The sequence below is a fragment of the Pararge aegeria genome, chromosome 4 (assembly GCF_905163445.1).
Source record: "Pararge aegeria chromosome 4, ilParAegt1.1, whole genome shotgun sequence".
In the NCBI taxonomy this organism is placed as follows: domain Eukaryota; kingdom Metazoa; phylum Arthropoda; class Insecta; order Lepidoptera; family Nymphalidae; genus Pararge; species Pararge aegeria.
Genome location: NC_053183.1, coordinates 14669684 through 14696851, shown reverse-complemented (window position 1 = coordinate 14696851; position 27168 = coordinate 14669684). Strand labels below are relative to the sequence as shown.

General features: G+C 34.3%; 4 protein-coding genes across 5 annotated transcripts in view; 1 reads left to right on the top strand and 3 right to left on the bottom strand.

Annotated features, from left to right (window-relative positions):
- Positions 1 to 27168, top strand: part of LOC120637803 (serine/threonine-protein phosphatase 2A regulatory subunit B'' subunit beta-like) — a 169782-nt gene that overhangs the window by 42515 nt on the left and 100099 nt on the right. The window lies entirely within an intron of this gene.
- On the bottom strand, positions 13705 to 15790 carry LOC120637806. Its single transcript, XM_039909831.1, has 2 exons — positions 14879 to 15790; positions 13705 to 14770 (listed from the first exon to the last, which is right to left on the bottom strand). Exons 1-2 carry the CDS (start codon positions 14930 to 14932, stop codon positions 13754 to 13756), a joined length of 1071 nt encoding a protein of 356 aa, XP_039765765.1. The 5' UTR covers positions 14933 to 15790; the 3' UTR covers positions 13705 to 13753.
- Positions 17169 to 19921, bottom strand: LOC120637809 (keratin-associated protein 21-1-like). Its single transcript, XM_039909834.1, has 2 exons — positions 19827 to 19921; positions 17169 to 18863 (listed from the first exon to the last, which is right to left on the bottom strand). Exons 1-2 carry the CDS (start codon positions 19875 to 19877, stop codon positions 18621 to 18623), a joined length of 294 nt encoding a protein of 97 aa, XP_039765768.1. The 5' UTR covers positions 19878 to 19921; the 3' UTR covers positions 17169 to 18620.
- LOC120637807 lies at positions 23978 to 26224 on the bottom strand. Its single transcript, XM_039909832.1, has 3 exons — positions 25985 to 26224; positions 24794 to 25890; positions 23978 to 24718 (listed from the first exon to the last, which is right to left on the bottom strand). Exons 1-2 carry the CDS (start codon positions 26117 to 26119, stop codon positions 25126 to 25128), a joined length of 900 nt encoding a protein of 299 aa, XP_039765766.1. The 5' UTR covers positions 26120 to 26224; the 3' UTR covers positions 23978 to 24718; positions 24794 to 25125.

The window sequence follows — 27168 nt, the reverse complement described above, 5'->3', positions numbered from 1 at the left end:
TAAACCTATTTTACCATAATGATCTACTGCTTTTCCATACGCCCCCTTTAACTTTCTTACCACATGGATTGCATCCTACAAAGAGGAATGGAAAACTTAGTCCCAGGGGCCCTAGCGATCTCAGTGTAAGATGATTTGTGAAAAGTTACAAAATCTTTTTCCAATACTTGACAAGGCTTTTTATAAATAAGTAAATTGGCGTTCGTACAAAAAAATGTACGAACGCCAAGCCGGAGCCAATTTCCGATTAACTTGATTTAAAAAACGAATATTTCAGACCGTTATTTTTCTGTTTTTGTTATTTAAGGATACGATAACATTAAAAATCAAAACCATACCGTACAGTTCCTTGGAAATTAAGAATTAAGATGCCGTGAATAAGTCAAATCCTGCCACCAGTAATACGTTTTTACCAGATATTGGTCAGCTGGTAAGTAGGTATACTTACCATCGACCATAGTCGAATATATCAGATACAACATATTAATAAAATATAGAAAGATTTGCAGAAGTAATAATATCCTTCAACAAAGACGCAGGTGTTTATGCCTTTATGCTTATATCCTTGGCCTTAGTTATACAACAACCATCATTATGTACCTATGCTTAAGATTATGTACCTATTCTTAAGTGTTGCACTTGGAAATCATTCATCATTAATTCATCATTCATTCATTCATTCATTCATTCACTGCCTCCTATAGTACAGGTGAAATCCTAGTATAGGAGCAGAAGTTTTTCACTTCCTACATATCGATAAAAAATTTATCTTACCACAGATTGCTGTAACAATTTAGATCATTTAACTGATAACTAATGTCTTTTTGTATACTCGTACCATTATAATTGTACTTGTTTCTTTGTGCCCATTTTTATTAACCGAGGGATTTCAAAAATCTATATTATTGCACTCGCGATACTGAATTATCTTTATTAAATTTTAATAAATTATATTACAATAAAGTAAGCATATTTTAAGATGGAGCCGGCGCGGCGTATCAATATCGTAGAATGTTCCAAAATATTGAATAATATTGTAGTTTTATAGGAGCTTCAGTTATGTTTCAGCATTGGCCATGTGGTTATTACCGCTCTGTTAAGTGCTGATAAATATTATCTTGCCTGTACTTACATAGAATCGGATAAGGTAGATTTATATAAAAAAAAATGTCACTGAACAATGCAACGTAAATAGTCGCGAAAGTGAAACCGTTAAATTGGTCGTATAATTCGAAAATTGTTTAACAACATAAGACACAATAGTTGATTTAGATGTTACGTGAAGATTTTGATATGGGAAATTAGTTTCCGAAACGCTGTCCAGATGAGTAAGGGAACGGAATAGTCGATTATAAACAGTCTATATTCCCTACTCAAATCCTAAAAGCAAATATCTTTAAAATTTTGTAAAAACAATTTTATCGAAAATAAAATAAAATTTCTAGCTATCGAAAGTAATAAATCTTGGAAGAAACATGAAAATTACATAAAGCAAAAACTGTCCCGGAGGCCAAGGCGTAGTAACTAAGCAAGACTGTGGTTTATAAAAAACTAGCGTACCCAGCCCGCTTCGCCGGGCTAGATTTTGCTTTATTTTATTTAAACAATAAACTTACATCATTAAATTTTTAATTTAAGTCTCATAATATATTAAATCATTTATTTCTCTCCGTATTCATTCTCTTCTATTCTCTTCTCGAGCGGGTGAAGATCATTATCTACACCCATGTACACCCAACAATAAAATATCATCATAGTAAATAAAAGCTGTATTTGACAGTTTGACAGTTGAAAAATAGGAGTGCTCCAATCGTCACCAAACTTTACAAGATTACGCGCCAGGTCAATCCGGAGATTCCCTGAAAGTTTCATTGAAATCGGTCCAGCCGTTTCGGAGCCTATACGGAACATACCCACACACTTTTTCTTTTATATATATATATATATATAGATAAAAGATATTAAAATTTTAAGCACAATTCTATAATTATCGCTGTATTAAAAATACAAATAATGATAAGGTCAAAACGGTGCCCAAAACAATTCATGATTGCACAATTGGTAACAGCATTCCATATCTGTAAACCACGGAATATTAATAGGATTTATTAAAAATTAAACGGACTTCAATGTGCGCTATTGATTTATTTAATATGGCTAAAAGTCAACTAAATATACTAAACGAATTTGCTTTTGAATATTAAATGAACGCGAGGAATTTGCTTCTGTGTATTAAGGCGATCTGTCCTCCAAATTAAAAGTAATTAAGTCTTACTCTATTAAATAAAAAAAATAGTACATTAAACAGACGGGAAGTTTTATTGTATATAAAACAGACGGGAGGAATTTGCTTCTGTGTGTTAAGGCGATCTGTCTTCCAGCATTGAAGATTATCATCAGATATAAATACCAAAAAAAATGTTGTTGAATCTATCCTATTAAAAAAAATGCTTTTTAATTTTAAATTGATGCGAGGTATTTGCTTTTATGTATTAAAGCAATCTGTCATCCAGCTTTGAAAATTATCAACAGCGATGTTCCAAACTAATTTGGAACTACAACTATCTTATTAAATTAATAGAGAATACTTGTTACCTAAATGAGACGAAACTATCGACGGAACATGTAAAACAGATAAGTCTCTATGCCCCGTTTCATACTAAATTGTGCCACATAGAGTCGAATGAAAACCTCCACACTTTGAAGTCCATAAAAAAACTAAATTGCCGAATGCGTAACATCCCACTGGTCTAACGAAGATTTATATTGTACGAAGGTTGAACATCGAAATTGCTCGTAATAGGGTGATTGGACGAAATGGGGAACTATTGTGCTCCCAAGTCCCAATGGCTACCGGTTTATTTATTAAAGTCATCTAGTTTCTATGACTGAGTGGTCGTTCCCACAGGATTACGCCGCTTATTTAGGGATCAAATAAGTTTCACGATAAAATTTTAGCGTGTTGATATAAAGGTCTATGAACTGCAGAAAGTATAATATTCGTTTTTATGGGTCATGGGTATCGTAAATATCCTAAATAGTTTTATAAATGTTTTAAGGTCTTTAATTCGAATTCCGTGATCATGGAACTCAATTAGGGTTATGAGTTCAAAAACTGCTCTAGCTCTTGACGGATAGCATACTTCTATGTTTGATTTCATCAACTTTTTTTTTATTATTCCATATAAGTAAGCCCTTGACTGCAATGTTACCGGGTGGTAAGTGGTAGCGGGCTAACCTGTTAGGGAGTATGGCAGTTATACTAAAAGCTTGTCCCTCATCAGTTTCTACGCGACGTCGTACCGGAACGCTAACTTGGGATCATTAGAAAAACCTAGTAAAAATATCTGTTATCTATACAACGTTTATTATTTTCAAAAGGGTGGTCATACGTACACACTTAGAATTTTTTGAATTCTTTAGTAAGGAAATATAAATGTGCTTCTTTTGATTCAATATTTTTACGGGGGGATTCCTTATGAAGTATACTTGCATCCTTCAACATTATTTTGTAATTCAGTTCCACGTTGTATATTAATACGTGGTTTAAAAACGTGGTTTACGAAAATTAGGCGGACGGTAGAGTGTGAAACCCACACTTATAGTTAATATAGAGAAGGAGTGTAGACTGCTATTTTTTATTTAATTATGATTAAAATACATCAAATCAATAAAAGCAACACAACACACTCTACCACGTGTTTGACACACACAAACACACGCGTATATACTTTTTTTAAATCATTTTTCGATTTTTTTTATTTGGCTAAAAAAATTAATAAAATCAACAGTGTCAATGTCAGTGCAATGTCAAAACTTGTGATAAAGACGTATAGTTTTTGAAAATAGAACCTTAATAAAGTGCAAACGTATTATTTATATTATTTATGGTCGAATTTTGAACGCTGCGGCAAGTAGTTTTGAATAGCAGTGATGTTACAAAAACAAGCGCGAGCAAAGATACACGAGTAAATACCTAGATACGTAAACCGCTAGTGATAACACTCCTGACATGGTACTTACCTAAACCTGCCGACAATCACAGCTCGGTACACCCACATTGTTTACAGCAGGTTATCAAATAGGTCAACGTGTTCTCTACATACTAAAAAAAGATGGAGAATAAAATGGCATAGTGATTGACGTCACATTAAGATTTTGGTTACTAACAGAACTTTATATCATCATTAGTAGAAGAGATTTTTGTGACAGAGCTATCCCAGGGAATTAAACTATGTTTATTTCTGCCGCAAAGCAAGTTGCATTGCTCTGTTCCAGTTTGTAGGGCGTGGTTGCCGGTGTAATTACTGGCACATGAGGCTTAACACTTAAGCCTCAGGTAGATGGGCATAGGCAGTGGCGTGCACTTCATACATGAACAAAAGCACTGCATACCCAAATTATTTTATACTAGCTGTTGCCCGCGACTTCGTCTGTGTTTGTTTTGTTTTTTGATGTGGCATTCAATTGGCATTCGAGTATTCAGTATCGCTAAGCCTTAAATGAGGGCTTTGCTGCTGCTGCGGATGAGGAGTTCTGACCATTACCACTCCAGCAGATCACATAGAGGCATTCCGAGCAAAACTCTCTGCATCGTCCACTGAGTGATTCCGAGCGTTCTTATGAGGCCCATACAAAGCGACCACATGTCGAAGACATACCTGTATCACCACTGACAACACGCCTGATCCAAGAATGATCTTCAAGCAATGCGGACAAGCACTTAACTTTATAGAATAAAATCTGTCATATTTCGACGACACGAACACTAGTAAATATTAAATAATAAAATTGAAAGAAATTTTTATGATCCGGTTCAAGTTCCGAATGCAAAATATCATGGAAAATCTGCATACATATCTTAGCCAAATGGGCCATCTGCCAAACTTCATAATCGCCTATATCACATTAGTATTCCAATTTTCATATTTCGTGGGCCTTGGCATATAAATCACTAAAAATAGAATTTTATTTTTCGAAAAATTCAGATGACATATTAAAGTTTTTGAACTCCAAGACTATCTAGGTACCCTTTGCAACTAAGGCTGTAGTTTGTAACTAATACATTAATTTAGCTAATGTAAAGTAATAACGAAATCTTCAAGTCTTTCCTCCTAGGGGGCTCGCTATTATCGATAATAGCAAGCTAGCAAGCAAGTACTTATTATTTTAATATGGTTGATGTGTTCTTGTCAAAATTATAATCTTTATTTTAGTAGCGACAAACTACGGCGTATAAAACTGCAATTTATAATATCTGCTGCTTTACTGGCACATAACAGTAAGCCCTGTGATCATTAGTGAAAAGTATTTAAATTTAGACCATTCTGCGACTAGGAAACCGCTGTGTTTTTATTAATTCTTGAAGCTAAATTAAAACGATAAAAAAGTCTTCCCGTAACATCATCACATTGACCCATTACGGGCCTACTACAGAGCACGGGATTCCTCCCACAATGAGAAGGGGTTAAGTAAGTCCTCGGAAGTCCTCCACGCTGGTCCAGTGCGGAATGATGGACTTCACATGCTTTTGGGAACATTATGTAGGACTCTCAAACATGCAGGTGTCCTCACGATGTTTTCCTTCACCGTTGAAGCAAGTGATATTTTAATAACTAAACAAACAACAACAATTCCAAAAGTTAGAGGTGCGTGCTGGGATTCGAACTCGGCCCCCCGAAAGTGAAGTCGAGCTCCTACCCAATGCGCTATCACCGCTTTTTCATCCCGTAAATAAAGCATTAAAACCATAAGTAATGCTGGATAACAGCTTCTCGAATTGACGAACCATTAAATTGAACTCGGATCTGACATAATATCAACTATTCGCATCACTGCGCCTCAGAGATCCGTTCCTTTATTGAGATATAACCATTCAGACAGAAGGCAATTTGTCAGACGATTTATCTCGAACACTATAATGCTAAATAATTACTGGTTTATGAAACAATGGGCGTATAAAAACTGAGGACATCGGTGAAGCGTTGAGTCCATGTAGATTCTCATTGTAAACTACAAATATATACAAACTTCCCGAACATATAAAATATGTAGCTTATTTTATTTTTAACAATGAATTGTCATAATATCACTAAAAATATTATGGAAGCAGCCTTGGCTTTGCGGAAGGTTGTGATAATTCATGAACAAGACCGCGATAAGTAGAAGAATATATGTGGTGTATTGCACAACTGTTTATACGCATAACCACGTAGAGCCAATAAAAGTATACGCATATTCATATCGAGTTGTCACAATTTGATAAGGTCGCACTAGATCACAACCTATGAATAGTATCTACCCTCACTCCAAAAAAAATTATAAAAATGAATTGCGATTTATGATTCGCCGTGGCAAAAAAATCTGCAGTTTAATACTTTATCAAACTTTATCGAACGTTCTGGATTACTTTGTATCAAGTTGTGCAGCAGTATTTTAATGATAAGTGCAGCCTAAGGTGGAGTGCGCTTGCCTAGAAGATGCCTATTTACTCTTTGTTTAAAAATACTCATATTGTAGGTACTGGGGAAAATGGAAGCTGGAAGGGCATTTCAGATCCTTGCGCGGCAAATCAGAAACGAAGATGCACAGCGCTTCGTACGCGTCCGGGTCCGCGTCATATCCATGTACACGAGATGTTTAAGAGCAATGAACTGTGCTTCAGCAATGAAGGGATGAAATAGTTAGTAATGGTACCAATGTTTTCTGCATCACAGATGTAGTCTATAATAATGATTTTTCTTATCTATGCTACATGTGTTAGGGCTTCGGGTGGCTGTCCGGGGGACCGAGTTCGATCCGCACCACGAAGTTTTATTTATTTAGGAACATATATTCCTATTTATATAAATATATATTTATTTTATTAATCTTTCTAATTTTTGTTTATGTATACGTATTTAGTTATTTAAATGTAGGTTTATAATAATTTTACACCACCTATTTGTTCTCGAACATGTCCTAATCCTAAGGTTGCCTGGCAGAGATAGCTTCTATGCGATAAGGCCGCCTTTTGTATTCTACTAAAGTCTTTGTGTTTCTCTCTATTCCTCCTTTATTTTCCTTACCGTGTAGTGGTGTACAAAAAAAAGAAATTCGGTGTTATTAGCGTTTTTAATTTAAGCAGTTAAAATATCATTTACTTACTTAGGAGACCTGGAAAGTGTGTGTAGTCCAATTTACCTATATTTACAGCTCTCAATTGCCCTGTAATGGGCTGATCACGATGACTGCATATTGTCCAGCTAAGCAAGAACAACCAACAAGTATCTGGTTATACGAGTATATTAAACAAACCAATCTGCCATTCCAATAAGGTTATAGGAAATATTAATAGTTAAACACGGTAATTTCCTCTTAAAAAGTCACGGGTCGTGACTCCGTGGTTATACAATTTACACAATAAACTCAGTTGATGTATAATTCAATGTCATTGAGTGGGTGAGGCAGAACATGCGGGCTTGATCCATGGCTCTGGCACACACAATAAATTCTTTTTTTCGTCGTTAGGTGTGATTAAAATTTGTAATAAACCCGGTAAGTAATAGTCCGCTAACCCGCATTGGAGCAGCGTGGTGGGTGTGGATGCTTTAAAATCTCTCTCGTAGGACGTCGCCTGTGGTGACCTGTGCCTAGCAGTGGGATGTGAATAGGTAATGTTAATATATAAACGCAGTGTACAAAAAAGGACCTCACAAACCTTGGTTTGTCCCTCGGTTTTGGTAAAGTTTTGCTTTTTTTGTAAGTAAGCCAGTCATAAACGACAAAGTTTTAATAATAATCCTTAGAGTATATCGTTCTAAAACCTTTGGCTTTTCCCCAGCAAGCCATTGTTCCTACAAAGTTAAATTAGAACAAAAAGTAGTGCGGCCGCATTATATCTATTCACTACTTTCGTTTTAACTTTCAACAGTTATTCTAAATAAATCACTCTATTCATAATAACAGAAGGCCTTGATTTATCTAGTATCTGAATGATAACAGGTTTTTCTTAATACAAATACATAATGCGAACAATGTTGCATGTCTTATTGACGTGTGTAGGTTGTGCTTATATGTGCAAGCTAATCAATCAGCTAAAGGTTTTATTTAGATACTAAAATAACAATTGGTTAATTAATGTACTTGTCAAATATATACAGATATTTCACCTTAAAGTCTTTTGGACCTTGACTTAAAATATTACCTACGATTCAGAGTTAACATTTTTTTTTTGTAAAGGTAGATTTTTTAATTTGCTTACTGTGCTCCGCAGGTTCACACCACGGTTAGCATCGTGATGGTAAATGATATAAAGTCTCCTTCCGTAACAAACCAAAGATCTCTTGTGATGGACGCATACGAAACAAAAAACAAACAAATTCTTCATAATCCCAGTAGTATTATAAACGTGAAAGTTTCAAATGAAATGTGTTCATTTGTGTATATGTGATAAAATGTTCTTAACAACATAAAAAGTAGCAACATAGCCGGTCAGGCAACCCCAACATACAACATTTGGTCAGTTATATATAAACAATCTAGTTCTGAGGCTTCAATTGCATCAATTGTTTTTGGCTTTCATTGCTCAAGAGCCACTTTTTCAATGTATTCTTAAATTTTTGATATTGATTGTGGGATTGCATTAAATATTAACACATGGCACTACAGTTTTTCAAATACATGGCTGTCCTAGGGTACTTATTGAATATTAATCTGTCTTTGTTTCGAGTGCGCCTTGGAAATAAATCAGTAACCTTCCTAAAGAGATCTGGGTTAGATTTAGGCATGGGAAGGATTCCCAAACTTATAAATATTGGTCACACGAATCGAATAGGGCATTGCGCCCACTTTTGTGGGGATGCTTGGATGTATGGAAGTTGGTTACTCTTTCACACAAAAGCTAGGGAGTTAATTTGACAGAAATTTGGAATACAAATAGATTATATTCTGGACACATAGGCTACTTTTTATCCCCGAAAAATTTACGATTCCACGGGATTTATGAAAAACGAAAAAATCGCGGACGAAACCGCCGGCAACAGCTAGTATAATATAAAGTAGTTAGTGCTTGATATTGAAAGTTCCGTTACATTTACACAGTTTAATTTGACTGCTCGTGCATAAAACACAGCCACAAGTGTCCCTTCATATAATTAAAAGCAATTCCTCTTACCGATGTATTCACGGAAAGTGAAAGCGTTTACTTTCACGATATTTTTTCACACATTTGCGTGTTTGTGCTAACTAATTAACATATTCAAAATAGCCATAAATATTTTCCATTGGTTGGTAAAACTGTAATACCTACATGCAAAGTATATTGTAACCATGACTGCCGACTGGCGCAGTGGGCAGCGACCCTGCTTTCTGAGTCCAAGGCCGTGGGTTCGATTCCCACAACTGGAAAATATTTATGTGATGAACATGAATGTTTTTCAGTGTCTGGGTGTTTATCTGTATATTATAAGAATTTATGTGTATTATTCATAGAAATATTCATAAGTCATCTTAGCGCCCATAACACAAGCTACGCTTAGTTTGGGGCTAGATGGCGATGTGTGTATGGTCGTAGTATATTTGTTTTATTTATTTGCCAATTTAGTTTAAGCCTTTGCTTAGCCTTTTTAAAAAGCCTTTACTTAGTTAAATAATACAAGACTAGCGGACCCCGCAGATGTCGTCCTGCTAAGTAGCGCCACCTTCCGGGTCCAATTGGGTTTTCAAACCAACCAGAAACCCGTTGTAATACACACACCAATTTTTTTCCAAAATCGGTCAAGCTGTTGAGGAGGAGCTAGTTGGCAAACACACGTACAGAAAAATTATAAATATTAGTATTTTTCACCATTTAACTCTTCCCAAGACTTTCACAAACATTTCAAGACCTAAATAACCAAATCGGTCCAGCCGTTCTCTAGTTAGAGTGGTACTAACAAACAGCAATTCACTTTTATATATATATATATAAAAATAGAAATGTTTGTTGCAGCTATTGGCGGTTGTGACATCAGAAACTGACCATACTTTTTCATCTGTTTACTATTAAATTACCTGTCTCCATTTTTCTGAAAAGTGTAAACAACTCACACAAAGGTCTTCGGTTTCCCGCGATAAAAATACAAAAAGTTATAACAGTAGTTTTTTAAAATTTATTCATTTTAATCCCTCGGGAATGGTCACCGTGAGATTTTGTGGAACCGTAATGAATAAGATAAGTGTAGATATAGCGTACTATGTCCATCCTGAACATACTCGTAGTATACTTGTGTGTAATTTTGAGTTTGAATGTGATAATAACTTATTTGGTTAGCCCTTCATTCACGCAACAAACACATTTATAAAAGTAGGAAAGTAGGAGATACAGTACACGCAAATAAAACATCTCAATACAGGCGAAACCGTGGCCATAAATAGTCTGACTTATAAGAATTAAAAGAAAATGTTGTGGAAAACAGGTCTACCGTAGTGGGCAGCGCGGCGATACCGGGTGCGCCCGCGCATGTCAATGTGATGTAACCTGCGTTCGCGCAAGGTCGTTCTCTGTCGCACTGCAACCGGTTCTCTGGCGGACATTCAACGTGAACGGTGAAATACTGTGGATTAATGTATTTATTAACTACTAATTTCAGTCGTCTCGAGGGTCCTGTGTACCTGTTTCGTTAATAGTATCAAACAAAAATAAAGAACCAGTCTGTTATTTTGAAGAATATAACCAAAATAATACATGGCTAAGTTTATTGTGGGTGCGTTTGGAACTTTCTCAGCGTTGTTTTTAAATTGGCAAATTATATGATATTCTCAACATCTTTCAATGTTGAAAAAAATTGATAACTTAAAGAGAGCTATAGGCCCTTTTGAATAGAAATGCTCAAAAACTCAGTGATGTCAATTATTTTGTTCCCAAATCTCTTAACCAAAATGACAAGTCACAAAATAGTGTTGTCAATTTAGTTTACTGTGCAGCGAGATTTGACAGCAGCTGCATTAGCACTGTGTGGTCTACACCTATGGCACTCTCTCCTATATTGGACAGACAAGAATAATAACAATTTATTAATTATATCTACATAACGGTTTTGCACTCGACAGTACTTCCACTGTATTTTGCGTAGTTCCTTTTGATTTTATATATCGCTGACATTTCGTATCGTATAAATTTAACACTGGTTTGTTAATTCATTTTTTTACTCTGTATCTTGCCGGGGTTTTGCTACTTTATATATACTATAACAGCATTTTTGGTTGTGACTTTCGTTTTTCATTGAGAAAAAAGTACAAATTGAAATAACCTTACTTTGCAATATTTTTTTGATTTACTTTACCTACGAATTGAAATCTAGAATACTATTTTGTTATGATTTGCTGTCAAGAAATTATTAGTATTTAGGTACCGGTCCAGAGTTAGGAAATTGGCGCTGCAAACCTTCTGTTTATTTATATACCTAGTCCGCAAAAATATGTATATGGTATTGGTTTATATTATTATGATAAAATATTTATCTCTTGGTTAGCGTTATTTTATTCCTAACTCATCATCTTTTCATAAAATGATCTTTATAGCTTTGGTTGTTGGTTATAACTTCCACTGTAGGTATAAAGAGAGAAAAGTAAGAAAACATACTAATATGATAGGTATCAAATGGGTTTCTTTTTTCAAACGTCATGATTCTAGGTCCGGAGAGGAAAAACCTGATATCGTGCAGGAATCACTTTTTTATGTTTATACACAACTAGCTGTTGCCCGCTACTTCACCCGCGTTATTTTATGGTTTTAAAGCAACCCGTAGGAAAAGTTTAATTTACTATTACTGCTACTATACGACTATTAGTGGCAGTGGCAGCAACAAAAAATAGTCAACTGCGCTGTCGGTTTAAAAGAGAATATACCGTACGTCGGCTTCTATCACTAACAACGAATCAACAACAGTCTAGTCAACATCTTAATTAACACAAATAAAGATACTAAAATACTTAGTATGTTAAAAGTATTCAATTTGGGTCTAGTTCTAAAGATATTCTTAAGTTATGTGGTAAATAAATGGGGTGTAGTTCAGAAAATAACTCTATTAAACTACTAAATTAAGTTTAGATCTAAAAAGGACTTTTTAAAACTCGTGATAACTTACTTTAAATGTAAAAAAACACACTTTTGCATTTATAACATTAGGATAGGTACCACTGACGTAATATGAATCAGTATAGGTCAGTGATAGGTACTATAATACATATTTTGTTAGCTTGATGTACGCGATGTCTCCCATGGTCAAAACTTAAATAAATAAATAAATATACTACGACAATACAAACATCGCCATCTAGCCCCAAAGTAAGCGTAGCTTGTGTTATGGGTACTGAGATAGCTGATGAATATTTTCTTATGAATATAATACACATAAATACTTATAATATACAGATAAACCACCAAACACTGAAAACATTCATGTTCATCACATAAACACTCTCCAGTTGTGGGAATCGAACCCACGGCCTTGGACTCAGAAAGCAGGGTCGCTGCCGACTGCGCCACTCGGCCGTCAATACTTAGTTTACATAAAAAGGAAAATAGATCAAGACACGCTTATACAGGCGAAGCCTTACATACACGTCGCGTTCTGAATACTTAATAAGTATTGAGACCGCCTGCACTGGCCATATTAACTGTTTAACACTACCTTGTGTCGAGCAGCGGAGTGTTGCTAACATATTTCATTACCTCACGTGGCTATTTCAATATTGTGTCAACCAAACAGTGTTGTTAAGTCTACGAATTTATTTCTTTGAAAAGATGTCATGCCATTTCTGTCATGCACTAATTCCAAAACTAAACTAAATTAGTGCCAATTCTGTTCAAATCTCAATTATAAAATAATTGACAGGTCCAAAAGCAATGCTGTGCTTTCGGTCTCATAATGTTTCCAGTGGCAAAGGATACTGTCAATACTGCCAATTCTGTTGTGTGACACAAAACTCCAACCTCCTTAATGCAGGGCTATCCTATTTCTAAGATTAATCTAGATAAGAATAGCCTTATTTTAAGGATTGTCAATTTAGTTATAAGAAAATAAATATACTACGACAATACACACATCGCCATCTAGCCCCAGGTAAGCGTAGCTTGTGTTGTGTGTACTAAGATGACTGATGAATATTTATATGAATAATATACATAAATACATATAATATACAGATAAACAACCAGACACCGAAAATCATACATGTTCTTCACACAGACATTTTCCAGTTGTGGGAATCGAACCCATGGACATGGCCATGGACTCAGAAAGCAGGGTCGCTGCCGACTGCGCCAGTCGGCCGTCAAACTCTGTTAGTTCGCACTAATTTAGTTTAGTTTAGGAATCGACAGAAATGGCATGGCTTATTTTCAAAGAAATAAATCCATAGATTTAACAACACAACGATCAACACAACGATCAACCGGTAGTCATAGTGATTGAGAAGCATTCCTATTTGACGGGTGAAATGTTTCTTTGTCCACAATAAAGTATTAACTATTAGTATATTTATTAGTTTTTCCGACCTAATCTACTATGGATTACGAGGTACTACTACGGCTCGATTACTGGGTTGACCCAATTTTATGTATGTACTTATGAAGTAGCTATAGTTACATTTATTGAAATTCACTATGCATAAAATTTAGTTTATATGAGTAACAATAAAAATAAAGGCAATAGGAATAAAAGTTTATTTATTTAAAATTATATATTACAATATTTGAAACTTAAATAAATAAATTATTTCATTTCTACAACTAGACAGATATAAAGTAATCATTAAGTTCATCCACGTCTGATGAACACATTTCAATGACTTTGGTGTTTTCCCATGTGAATTCATTTGTTGTTGAAATTTTTGGCGCTACGGTACTTTGGGCATACAAGAAACTATCATTATATTCAGGATCATCGGTTGTATAATCTTCTTCATTGACTTGAAGATCATCCTCCGTATCTTCTATCGGTAATAATTTATAGCTGCAATCATCTGGACACGATAAAGTTATGTTATCTTTATCTTCGCCCAATAAAGTGTTTTCGCACTTTTTAATATTCGTTAGATTATTGGTTTGTGAACTGGGATTAAGTGTATTGCCTTTCGGTTCCAACGTAACATTGAAATCTTTATCCACCGACGTTATTATCTCGAACCCTCTATTAGAAACACAAGTGCTTGGAACGTTATTCTTTTTAATTGAATTTCTGAAAGGTTTCTCTTCCCTTACGCTGTGGTTAAATTTTTTATCAAGACAATATAAATTATTATTTGATGGAGGATCAGTTAAATAACCGTTCCAAAAGTTAGGCTTCCATAACTCACTGGCGCAGAGTGGATATTCGACGTCTGGAAAATTAGCAACGTCGCGGTAACTAGGTGCAGACGAAAATAATTCTGGGAAGTAGGTGTTTTGTTCATTTTTTGTAATTATATTTATACTCTTTTGATTAATGTCATTTTTATTCCAAGACGAGTAATCATTGTGGGACTTATAAACCAGATCCTGGGGGCTCCGTGCGTTATTACTTTTCAAAGGCTCTTGATATTGATAATTTGAAAAACATTTTGAAATACCCGAATATTCAATTTCTGGAAAGTTAAATTCCTTACGAATAGTCTCGCCGTATTTTTGAGCATCACATTTGAAGTTTTGTAAAATTGCAGGTTCTTGTAATTGACTATCGTAAACGGGTTGTTTTTCTAAGTAAGTATTGCTTCTTGCACAAGGACGAGTTGTATATTTTCGTGGCAACCGTAAGCAATTGATATTCGTCTGTTAAAAAAATATTGTTAATTATACCTGTTACTAAAATTGTACATTTAAAAAACTTTGACATTACTCTAGGATTGCTTAAATGCACTGTGTAACTAAAAATCATACCTGTAAAACTGCAAGCATGATGAGGGGAAGTGTAACTTTTTCCAGAGGTCCCATAATGTATTATGCATTATTTAAATTATCTTTCTTATTTTATATTGCGTATCTACTATCAATCAACATTCGTAGAAAACGTGATATTTATTGTGACAATGATTAGTAACTTGGCTTATCAAGAAAAACCTCACAGAAGTATTTACGTAATTGCTAATTATTACCTACTAAATATTTTTCAAGTTATACATGTTTTAAGTATATAAAAAATTAAAATTAGGCAAAAAGTAATTTTATTTCAAATATTATAAACATAGATTTGGCAAAATATTGAGTTGTCACTAAGTATACAAATTAAGAGGCTGTGAAAAATTCTCTTCCTCTACTTCGTCACTGTTATTGCTTGGCATCTGATAGTTAATAGTTATTTCGTCATAATTCGCTGAATCATTATTTTGTATTGTGGGGTTCAGAGAAATTATTAACTTTAAAAAGTGGTCATCTTCAGCACTGTTATTAGTATGTTTGTCTTCTTCTGTCGTAATTTTAGCATTTGTATCCATGGAACTAAAGTTTTGATATTCTTCGGAAATATCATTGAAAATTGAGTTATCGTAAATTAAAATTGATCCATTATTTATCGACTCTTCAATTTCAGGTGGCAAAGTAAAAAAATCTGAGGAAATGTTTTCTAGCTTGTTAAAGTAATCATATAGCATTACAGATAATAAATTTTCAAAATCAGTTTTGTTGTTTTCATCAAATTGTGTAAAATTATCTTCCAAACTGAAATCCAATTCCCCCATTAAATCGTTTATGAAAGGCTCTTCAAAAATATGGTTTTCTATACTGTAATCTTCTGAAAACTTATATAGAGTTTCATTAAAAATTCTCGTTATTAAATCACTCTGGTGATTTAAACATTCCTTTAAATCTTCGATCTCTATTTTAACATTCAGTGGAGAATCGTATTGGTCTTCTTTAAAATTCACAGATACTGTATAATTGGTGTTTAAATTCTGCAAGTCAGCTTGTTCGAGTGTTCGATCAACAAAGCTTTCATTTTCATAACCATTCATTATTTTATCGAATATCTCATTCTTTACCCACCCTAAGTCGTCTTGTTCGTTAAGATTAATACTGGACGAGTTTTGTGTTTTGTAATCATTTCCCTTATTACAACCATTAACAATACTAAATAAACTGTCTTCAAGATTTTGTGCTGAATTTTTAACTGTAATATTTTTTTTGGGACATATCGACTTGTATGAATTTTTTACATCATCAGAAAACGGTCCCAATACATCGTCGTAGTGCGATTTATAATAAAAAGGTTCAGTGATTTCAAAAATAGAAGTAGGGTATGTAACCTCTGGAAAATAGTTGTGAGAGAGATCTTTGGTTTCGTCGACTTTAGAATTAGACAAGCAGCAAATAATCTGAAATCAAATTAGGTTAAACACGGAAAATTTAATTACTATAAGTAAAGTACCCCGCAGTACTCTCTCTATCTCTTACTTACCTTGACAGCTATCAAGATCAACAGTCGATTTAAGTTCATTATCAACCTTAAATTAACAGTACTTCTATGTTCATATTAAATCTATGTTACTGTATTAACGATAAATAATCATTTATTTTGTGAACAAATTTCATTTACATTTACTAGTTATATACTAAAGTATTACAAAATGATTACCGAATATTATGAAAAAGAAACATTTTAGTTATCTACAATAGTGTCTAATCGTATGTTATTATAAAAGTTCCCATGCTTGAAAAATAACTGTTCAGTTATATTTCCTTAGGTAAGTTATTAGTAATAAAATATTTGTAAAAAAAAAATAACTGACCACCACCAAAATAAAAAAAAAAAACGTCTACGAAACCCTGCCACGAGGATTCCTCACGGTAGACTAGAGAAAGTGTGATCGTGCCATGTTTACCTTTGTTTAAAAAGAGCTTGATCATCCAGACACCACGGCTCAGGTTTGAGTTTCTTCCAAAATAAAATTAAAATACAGCCGAGGTTTTCAAAGTTCATATAATTATAACACAAGTATCAAGGACTGGGATTGGTAATCCTGCTGTAAAATTGCATGACGGTTTTTTGTAGTTGACACGACTGCAGATAACAATGCCATTATTCTAATAGCTGTTCTAGGATCCCAAAAGGCAAATTAGTGACGATATTTTCGAGGTTTCCATATTTGAGCCTTATGACCTACTCGGCCGGTTGTTTTTAGAACAGTTTATTTATTACAGGTATTTAGTTTATTCAATAAAATAAAACCACAGCTCGTATACAGTTTGATTTATAATGTCGTGTTCTTAGATAATACATTTGTCTAGATCTATCGGGCAATAGATCTTTCGGAGAATAGGATAGTTGATTTCACAATCAACTTATATGCTCTAAGGTTATTTTGATAAAATTGAAATTCATTTTGTTATCATAATGAAAATATACATAAAGGTACACATAAAAATACAAATAAAGAACAATTTGTTTTCAACTTTTCCTATTGAAACTCGACTCGAGAATTTCACAATACCTGAATTACTTACAAAACATAGTAATAAATTTAGGTAAAGCAATAATCGTGCATTTTTATAAGCGCAATCACCTCAATTCACTAACATACGGTTAGCCAATTTAATAAATTAGCTAAATGAAGTTAGTTTTTTTAAAATAATTAATTGCTATTGCGAGAATGCAACTTAGAAATTTAATGGCTAGCGAATTTGATCAATGATAATTGATTTACCTATCAGAAACTGGGTAGTGTTTGTCAGGATCACTTTAGTTTTTCACTCCGTAGATATTATTTATAATACAATAACATATTTATTATTGTATGATTAAATTGGACGGCCTTGCCAATTTTTCTTTTATATACATACATTTATTTACGTATTTCAATGAAATGGTGGTGTAGACAAATATTAATCTAAGAATCTTAAATATATTTCGAATTTCGAAACAACAGGAAATGTTAACAATAAGGATTAGTATAAGACTACAAACGCGACCTAAATGACTATTTTACGAACTTTGGCGTTGCTTTTTCAACTAGTTTTCAGTCAAAAAATTTGGCAAAATACGTTGGATCGGTCATCTTTATACAGGGTTCAATAAAAATACCAGAAAGCTCTCATCTGTAGTGGTTTATATTAAAACTAACAACTATTATTGTACTACTTTTTTTTAAACTCTATAGTTGGTGAAATATTCAATTTACAATACTTTACATAAATACTCCACTTGTTACTACTCTGTAATGTAATATTGTCATCAGCGCGCTCGCAACGGTTTGGCAACAGGGACATGTATTTCGTTTCACAGTGTAATGTCACTTTAGAGAAATAACATGATTTATATATTTTTTTGTATGGAATAAATTAATACAGAATTATGAAAAGTCGTAGAACAAAAGTTGTTCGCTTTAAAAATAGGAATTACAAGGCCAAGAGCTTACTGGTAATTTTATTTACCCCGTATATGTACATCTGGGCCCCAAGTGTATATTTTTTAAGTTATCTTTCCCAGAAAAGCTATCTTTAAATGCAATGTAAATGAAAAGATCTGCGGCAATTATGGAGTATGCCCAAAAATTAGCATGGTAATAGCGTTTCATATGGATTGAAAGATAATGCTCTATACCTAAGAAAACACAAGACTTATACCGTCCGTAGCTCTAATATCGTTTTTACTGTTATTGTTAACTCTTCGAGGTTGGAAAGTCAGAACTTAGCATCGTCCACATCCACCGCACCCTCCGCATCCGCATCCACCGCATCCGTATCCGCCGCATCCGTTACCGTACGGCATAGGGGGACCGTAGCCTCCGTAGCCTCCGAAGCCTGAGTCTCTTCCGCACAGAGCCAAGATCAGGATCGGGAGGAGTAGCTTCAAGTCATCGTCATCGTCATACCCACATGGGACCGGATATCCGTAGCCGTATGGTCCGTAGTATTGGCATTCTACGACGCACTGTGTAAACAGAGTTAGTGAAATTAGTCTTTATTAGGATGCTTAGTTTTATGAAATGTGGTTCAACTATATTAAAATGAAATCTTTATTGCAACAATCGATATATTGAACATATTTATTGTTGCAGTAAAAAAAATCTTAAATCCACTTGAATGGAAGTTTCTCGTCAAAGAAAATGTCAGAGGTTCTATTGTAATGATAATTATAATTCCGCCTTTCGATATGGTGACAGGGTTCCATTTCAAATGAATACATTAGATTGACATTCCTTTTTTGAAATTCTAATAATTATGTAATCTATGTGAGATTGTAATGAAATTGCAACTGTATAAATAAATGAATAAATTTGCAGTAAGGATATTAATATTATCAATAGCCTTAACAGACCACTGCTGGACTATAGTCGTAAACGTTATTGGTTTGCCTATAATCATGCATTACTAGTTATTACTGATTAATAAATATAACGATGAAAGCTTTAACATTCATTGTGCTATTTAAACATATAGAAGGTAATGTCTGCGTTTTACTAATTTCTAAGAACTACTTATCGACTTCCAACGGAATAAAATTTTAAACATTCAATTGCAGCTCTATCATCATTATCATTGCTTCCCACTCCAGGGCATAGGTCTCCTCTAAGAACGATAAGTGTTTAGGTCTTAGTCCACCATGCAGGACAAATGCGAATTGGTAGGTTTCACAGGCGTTTTGAGAACAATATGAAGATGCTCTCAGGCATGCAGACAACTCACGATGTTTTTCTTTAACCGTTTAAGCAAGTGGAATTTTATTTCTTCAAAGGCATATAATTCCGTTAAGTTAGAGGTGGTGTCTGGGAACGACCCGGTCCCCCGAAAGCGAGGATAAGGCGCCCACTAGGCAGTCTTCTCTGCACACACACAATATATAAAATTCATGATTTACGAAACTTTTTCAGTAATAAAATAAAAGTTCTCTTACCTTCAGGGCTACGAGCATAACCGCGAAAAGCACTACCTTAGCTGAGGCCATGGTTGCTGTCTAGTTTTCATTAGACGAAGTTCCATTTTTATAGCGGATATATGTATGTTTACGTCTATCTTGTAACGAATGCTAGGATTTCGTAATTCGGTATATGTGTCAACTAGGGCACGTAGTGACCTTGAAGGGTACACGTTTTTGAAACAAAATTAATAGGTCAGCCTACAATAATCTGAAGTTAAATTACGAAATGAAAATACCAACTCATTGACTCCTTTGGTGAACTATAACACGTTCGCTGCGACGCCACAACGATAAACTGGTGAATGGTAATGCATAGTTCTACAACTGCGGCGGATAAATCTTAAGTAGGGCCTAATGTGTCTATTGAATAGCTTCCTCCTCATAAAAATTAAAAAAAACTTTATTTTCCAAAAAAAATATAAAAATCAAATATTGGTCTCCGCACTAGGTAGCCTGTATCGTGGAGACCATTAATGACTTCTTATTTGTTTGACAAAGGACTAGGAGACTTCCTTTTAGGATCTAAATATTTATGTATTATAAGTACCAAGATATAAGTAGATATATATACATTGAGGTAGGGTATAATAAATAAATATATGTTAATATGTATATGTATATATATATATATGTGTATAAATAAGTCTAAGCTAATAAGATCTCACCCGCAATTCGGGAACCTATTTTTGTTAATTTAGCTGTAAGAATAGTTTGCCTAACATAAAAAAGTGACGGATTATGTTATTTTCAAAATAAAACCTACATATTATAAGTTGCATTCAATGTTTTTTAAACACATAACAGTTAACTATAATTAAAGTTAAAGAAATGTCGGACACTCTTTCTCTTAGGTATTGTATAGGAACTGCGAATAAAAAATATACCTATAATTAGGTTACAAAATGAAAACGTTTAATGTCAAAATATTGTAAGTTGGCTAATTATACCTCTCCTGGGTGTATAAATCGTGATTTTACAATCAATTTTCTTTCTTTCTACTAGGGTCTTTTCGCCTTTTCGCGTCCGACGCCCAATTCGCGTCCAAACGACGGTACACTGTTTTACAACAGTGAAAAATAACAATACCGACACACCAATCTAAACAAGAGCGCTTCTATTGATGTTCGGACCTATGACAGGTACTCACACACAAACAAAAGATCTGTGCGTGCAACCCAAATTTAATGAAAAATAAACTAATCTTGTGTGTGCAACCAACAAGTGCTGACGCGCGAATCTGTTGTAAAAAAAATAGTGAGCAGCTGTACATTTCACGGTAAGTATTTAAGGTGTTTATGTGAAATTTAGAATACTTTGTTATCCCTAGACCTTAATTGTCAACCACACTATAGGAATAACGATGTTTGTGCTTATATTTTTCTACTGACAGTTTTATATAAGGTGGACGCGAACTGGTACATAAAATTTATAAAAAACCACTTTGCGTCCGCTGTGGACGCAGATTACTCTAACTATTTCTCAGTAAGATGTTTAATTAAATACGATAACATGGGAAAAACAATATAAACTTCCTATCAATTTTAACAACATTAACATGCATAATATGATGGCCGATTTGCGTCCATATTATTAGAAATATAAAAAAAGATAATGAATGTCAAAAATCAGACTTGGAAGCACAGTTTTCCTACATAAGAAACCCTATAACATTTTGCGTCCATCTTTTTATCACACGAAAATAATAGAGTAAAATTTATATAATTTTATTTAAATATACTCTTTATAACCTACCTAACCTAAAAATATACAATTATTATACGAAAATTATTTTATGTATTTGCCAATATTTGAATTTTGTTCCATTTTTAGGGTTCCTTACCCAAAGGGTAAAAACAGGAACCCAGTACTAAGACTTCGCTGTTCGTCTGTCACCAGGCTGTAGCTCATTAATCATGATAGTAAGACAGTTGAAATTTTCATGGATGATGTATTTCTATTGCCGCTATAACAATAAATATTAAAAAATAAAATAAAACACGGAACGCGCGAGTCCGATTCGCACTTGGCCAATTTTAAAGGCTTTGTACCGAACTGGTAAAATAGAATCGTATAAAGCCATCGACATGATATTCGAAATAATAGTGAATCTATTAATGGATTTAGTTGGAGGAGAAAAAAAAATATCCTGAAGTGCAATTTATGTTAACTTTTATGATATCAGCAATTAGGTATTAAATAAATGTTTTGATTAAAATCACAAGCTTCCCTTTTTATTTCCTATTTCCCTTCCTAATTATTTCTAAACAGGTGGACGCCAATTGGTCCACAGGCGGACGCAATCTGGATTTTGTGGACGCAAAATGGGAAAATCGCCTGTTTCAGCTATTTGTACCTGTGTAGAATAAAACATCAGATGCGTTGTCCAAAACTGTGCATTAAACTTGACAAGACTATATAGGGACTACATTACAACCATATTTGATTAAAAACTACCGCACGGACATTTTTTTTTTCACGTTCAAACCTAACAACTCCACTAAGTGGACGCAAACAGGCGAAATGACCCTATACCTACGCTGATAGAATACTATGCTATTAGCGTAGGTATAGTAGAAAGAAAGAAATAATATTAGTAGTATTCTTTGGCAGGTACCTACTGCCGTGGGGCTGCACAGAGCTGACGTGACGTTGAATCGATTTCAGGGTTCGACCATTCACAGCCGCAGAATAGATTTGAATTTGGCGTTATTCACCCAATTGCTCGGCAGTACACGTTACGCTATCCCCTTGGGCAGCATTACTAGAACCTATTAGATAAAAAATCAAGAGTGAAAGAGAGGAAGAAAAGCAGAGTTTTACTCATTCACTCACTCATAATTATCATCAACCTGCTATGGGATAAGAAGGGTTTAGATTGTAGTCAACCACGTTGGACAAGTCCAAATTAGTAGACTTCACATGCCCTTGGGATCATTATGGAGATCTCCCAGGAATGCTCCTCAAGATTTTTTCCTTCTTGCGTTAAAGCCAGTTATTAATAACATATAATAATAATAAATATTTAATTGCTTTAAATGAAAAACGCACATAGCTCTAAAAGTCAGAGATACGTTTCGGGGACCTTTCGTAATGGATGCCGAACGCAATTACACTTCAGAATATTTAGCACAAATGGGAGAAACCCATTTTACAGGCGTTGCTCTCAAAGAAACTAAACTTAGCAATTGTTTATTATGAAGTCAACGTCTCCTGAGGCTGCTCCGGTGTCGACGAAAAGCGTGCGTAGAGAGTAAACTTTGGAAGATAATGATTGAAGAAAATTATAAATTACCCCGTAACGATAGACTAGTTCTAACAAATAGGTATATTTAATTAAGCTTCACTTTCATCGAAAGCTCTCTACCTACACTAATTACGGTGGATGACATATCATAAATACTAACAATAGGCATGACGATGACAAAATAAACAGAATTATAAGAATTGATAGATTATGTCTGGAAAGCCTTAGACAATTAGTTTAACCCCCAATAGCCTAACTAATGTACCTACCACTATAATGGAAGCCGTAATTCTAGGTTAGTAGACCTCCTATAATGGAGAGGGATTTGGGGCTAACCCATCACTGGGATTCAGTGCGGTGATGGTGTAAAGTGAGATTTTTTCATAACAAGAGCTATTTGCTAATAAGCTGTTCAAGTTCGCAAGCTTTTACATTAAATGCGTCGCAGACACTCGATTTTAAATTAAGATATGAGAAAAGAAACAGGCTTTCCTTCTAAATTAACTTATCAATCACACATTCCTAAATTTTAAATTTATTTTATTTTAAAGGTAAACACTGGCTATACAATTTCAGAGAATATTTATATCCTGGGCATCCTTGATTTATTACTAAAAGGGTTATTTGCATAATATTAACACCGACGCGATCTTATCAATGGATTAAAAAAATTCTAAAGAATACATTCTTTACAGGAATATTGGAAAAATTTTCATGCACTGTTTTTTTTCGGTTTTGCACATAAACAAAGATCAGCGTAGGTAATAAAATAAAATATTAAGTCATGAGTCAGATGAGCAGGATATTGTAACTTAAATAACTATTAAACTACAGTATTGTAAAAAAAAGTTCATTAAGGATTAAATAAAATGAAGTCATCATATATTATTTTAAATTGTCTTTTATTCAGTTTACAATACAAAGTAGGTAAACAACTCAACTTAATCTGTTTACATTTTCAAATACCTATCAAACGATATTAATAAATTTTTGTTTAGCTTTTAATGCTCTATCAACCTCTGCAACACCTATCACTTTTATGTTTAATACATTTATTGCAACCGCAATCTGAGTTAGAACAACCACATTCAGAATTGCGACCGCATTTCGACTTGGGACGCCGTTTTCTACATTCACCACACTTATTGTCGCACTGACAACCACAATCGCAGCAGCTGTCTGATTTAGAACAACCGCATCCACTGTTTCTACAGCCACAGTCTGAGTTACAATAATCTGAACCGCATCCACAGTTGTTATCGCTATTACTGTCGCAGCAAGGTATTGGTATGGGATAAGGTACATAAATGGGTTCTTTTTCAGGTTTATTACTTAGAGAAGCAACGAGACTTAGTACTTCGCCCAAGTTATCACAATCATTGTCATCTCCATTAACCACAATCACTATAGGCTGCTGATATTCATTTGGATATGCATTATAAGAGGATTGTTGGTAATAGTCATATGTGCTTGATTGAGGATATGTGCTGATATATATTGCTGGCGAGCTTGAAGTATAATCATAGGCAGACTGTCCATAGAGGTAGTTATATGATTGCGCGTATGAGTCCCAAGAAGATCCACTACCATATCCGTTCCAGCATTGATTTTGTACTCCTTGGCACTAAAAAAATATATATTTTTCAAATATATTTTTAATTTTGGAAATCTTCACCCTTAAAACAGCAATAGTGTTTACCTTTAGCCAAAAAAGCAGAACGAGAAGCGCTGGTTGAATCGAAATCATGTTTCTGCCGAGTACGACCTAGATATATTTAAAAATGAAAAAAGTGGGTTCTTTTATATGTTATGGTTTCAACTTGTAAAGAATATTTTGCAATATTACGAAATTATTTCTTTAAAACCTTTGGTAGATATACAAATAAGTACAAATCTGTGCTCATGACACATCAGTAGATTTGGGTATTTTTTTTAATGAAAGTATCTTTTGAATATAAAAAAATATATTTATAAATAAATGAGACAAAAATTCATAAATCTTCACATTTTATTTCGATGACATTATTTGTTTCATTGACATTCAGTTCTAATAGTTAAGCATATTTCACTTGGATCTTTACAATTGCAATTGCAGGGTGGGAGGGTTTGACCTGGGGATGGATATCCTTCTGTTGTTGATGGCATATTAGGATAGGAGAACGATGAACTGGAAGAGAGGGAATTCATCGGGACGGCTATAGGATAAGGAACGTATACGACATCATTACCGTTGTTGCTTATGCTATTTACCATAGAGCTGTAGTTATTGTCGTAGGCATAAACTTCACCGCAACCACATCCACTATTGCAACCGTAACCTCCGTAACCAGAACCATAATTACCTCCACAACCACTGCAACCACAATTTCCTCCATAACCGCCGCAACCACAATTACCTCCACAACCGCCGCAACCACAATTACTTCCACAACCACCGCAACCACAATTACCGCCACAACCACCGCAACCAGAATTACCTCCACAACCACCGCAACCATACGAATTTCCACACCCACCATTTCCTCTATTCTTTAACGCAAATATTAGGAAGTATAAAAGATGGTGCCAATCGTCGTCATCATCTTTACCACCCATACAGAAGGGTGGCATTGGCATCGGAGGCGTAAACGGATAACCACCAAAATTAGGGTAACTAGGCACAATTGGCGCTGCGGGAATAGTTTCAATGGCTGTAATAGTTGGTGTAGTAGTTACTGGGGTGAGATACGAAGCAGTACACAGCGTTGGGGTGGATTTCGTGAAGTATTCCACTCGCTGAGCTAAGACATCACATCCCTGAAAGTAAAGAAAAACGGTAGAAGTAGATAACGACAAATTTCAAAATGTATTTAAGAAATTCTAGTTTGAGAAGCGATTAACCAATAGTTACCTTAGCCAAAAGCACTAGCACAGTGAGAAATATCGAAGGCTCCATAGTGGTGTAATTGACTAAAGGATATATGTTTACACTTCTTTTATACGCAGTGAATTTCAAAAGAAATATATAGGTTACTCGGTAGGCCATTATGCAATTCCATCTTTTTAGGGCTGAAGCACGTTTTACCACACGTGGGTTAGTTTAAAATAATTCAAAAAATATAATTTGTTGTTCGAAGGTAAAGCGGATAAGGTCAATATAAAATTCTAGTATTCTTTATTTATTATTTATTTGTAAAGAAACAATGAACAATGGTACGATAATTAAATTTTTTTTAAAGTACAAAAGTAGAAATAAAGAAGGAATAAAATTTTTCATATCAGACATGTGCAGAAAGAGGTAACTGAGGAAGAAAGCTAACATTTATAAGACTTAATTTTAAGTAATTCAACATATTTATCGTAATGATGATGACTACATTAAGCGAGTCGCTGGGAGCCGCTGAAAACAAGCGGCCCAGGATCGTGGATTTTGAAACTCCCTAGAAAAAGAGCTATGTCCAACAGTGGACGTGAACCGGTTGAATCGATGATGATGTCGAATCTATTTATCTATAGGCATTAATAGACAATGTTCAGCTATTTTTTTTTTTTACTCAAAGTACATAACATTTAGTATTCTCGAATTTTTCAAATAACAAAGTCTAGTAATAAACACGTGTGTGTTTATTGTCAAAAGAAACGTCTAACCGTAAACCAAAAACAAGAACAATTGGAGTAAAGATTTGATGTAGAAAAGAAATTTATGCAGGACAAAAAGGTCTTGGCGAACATAGCTTGCTAGCCTCTGTTGATAGGGATATCCTTATAGTAAAGAAAATAAAGTCATAGCTGTTCATAAGTTTCCTCTAACTTCTGAAACGCTATGACATTTATTCCACATGTAGTTTGCGTAAATCGACCAAGCCTTGGCCCTGCAACCTGCTTGGAGCAAAAGATTACTAGAAATAAAAAATATTGGGGGATGCCGAATATATGAGAAGTTAAAACGAAAAATAAAACATTTGTTAACAGCTCATGTTAGGTCACTTCGTACTTTTTTATGAAAACTTTGTAAATTTATTTCTCAAAGTACCTTTTGGTCTTAAGAAAAAGTTGTGGGACAAAAGGTTTCCGTTAGCATCAAAACTGTAACTC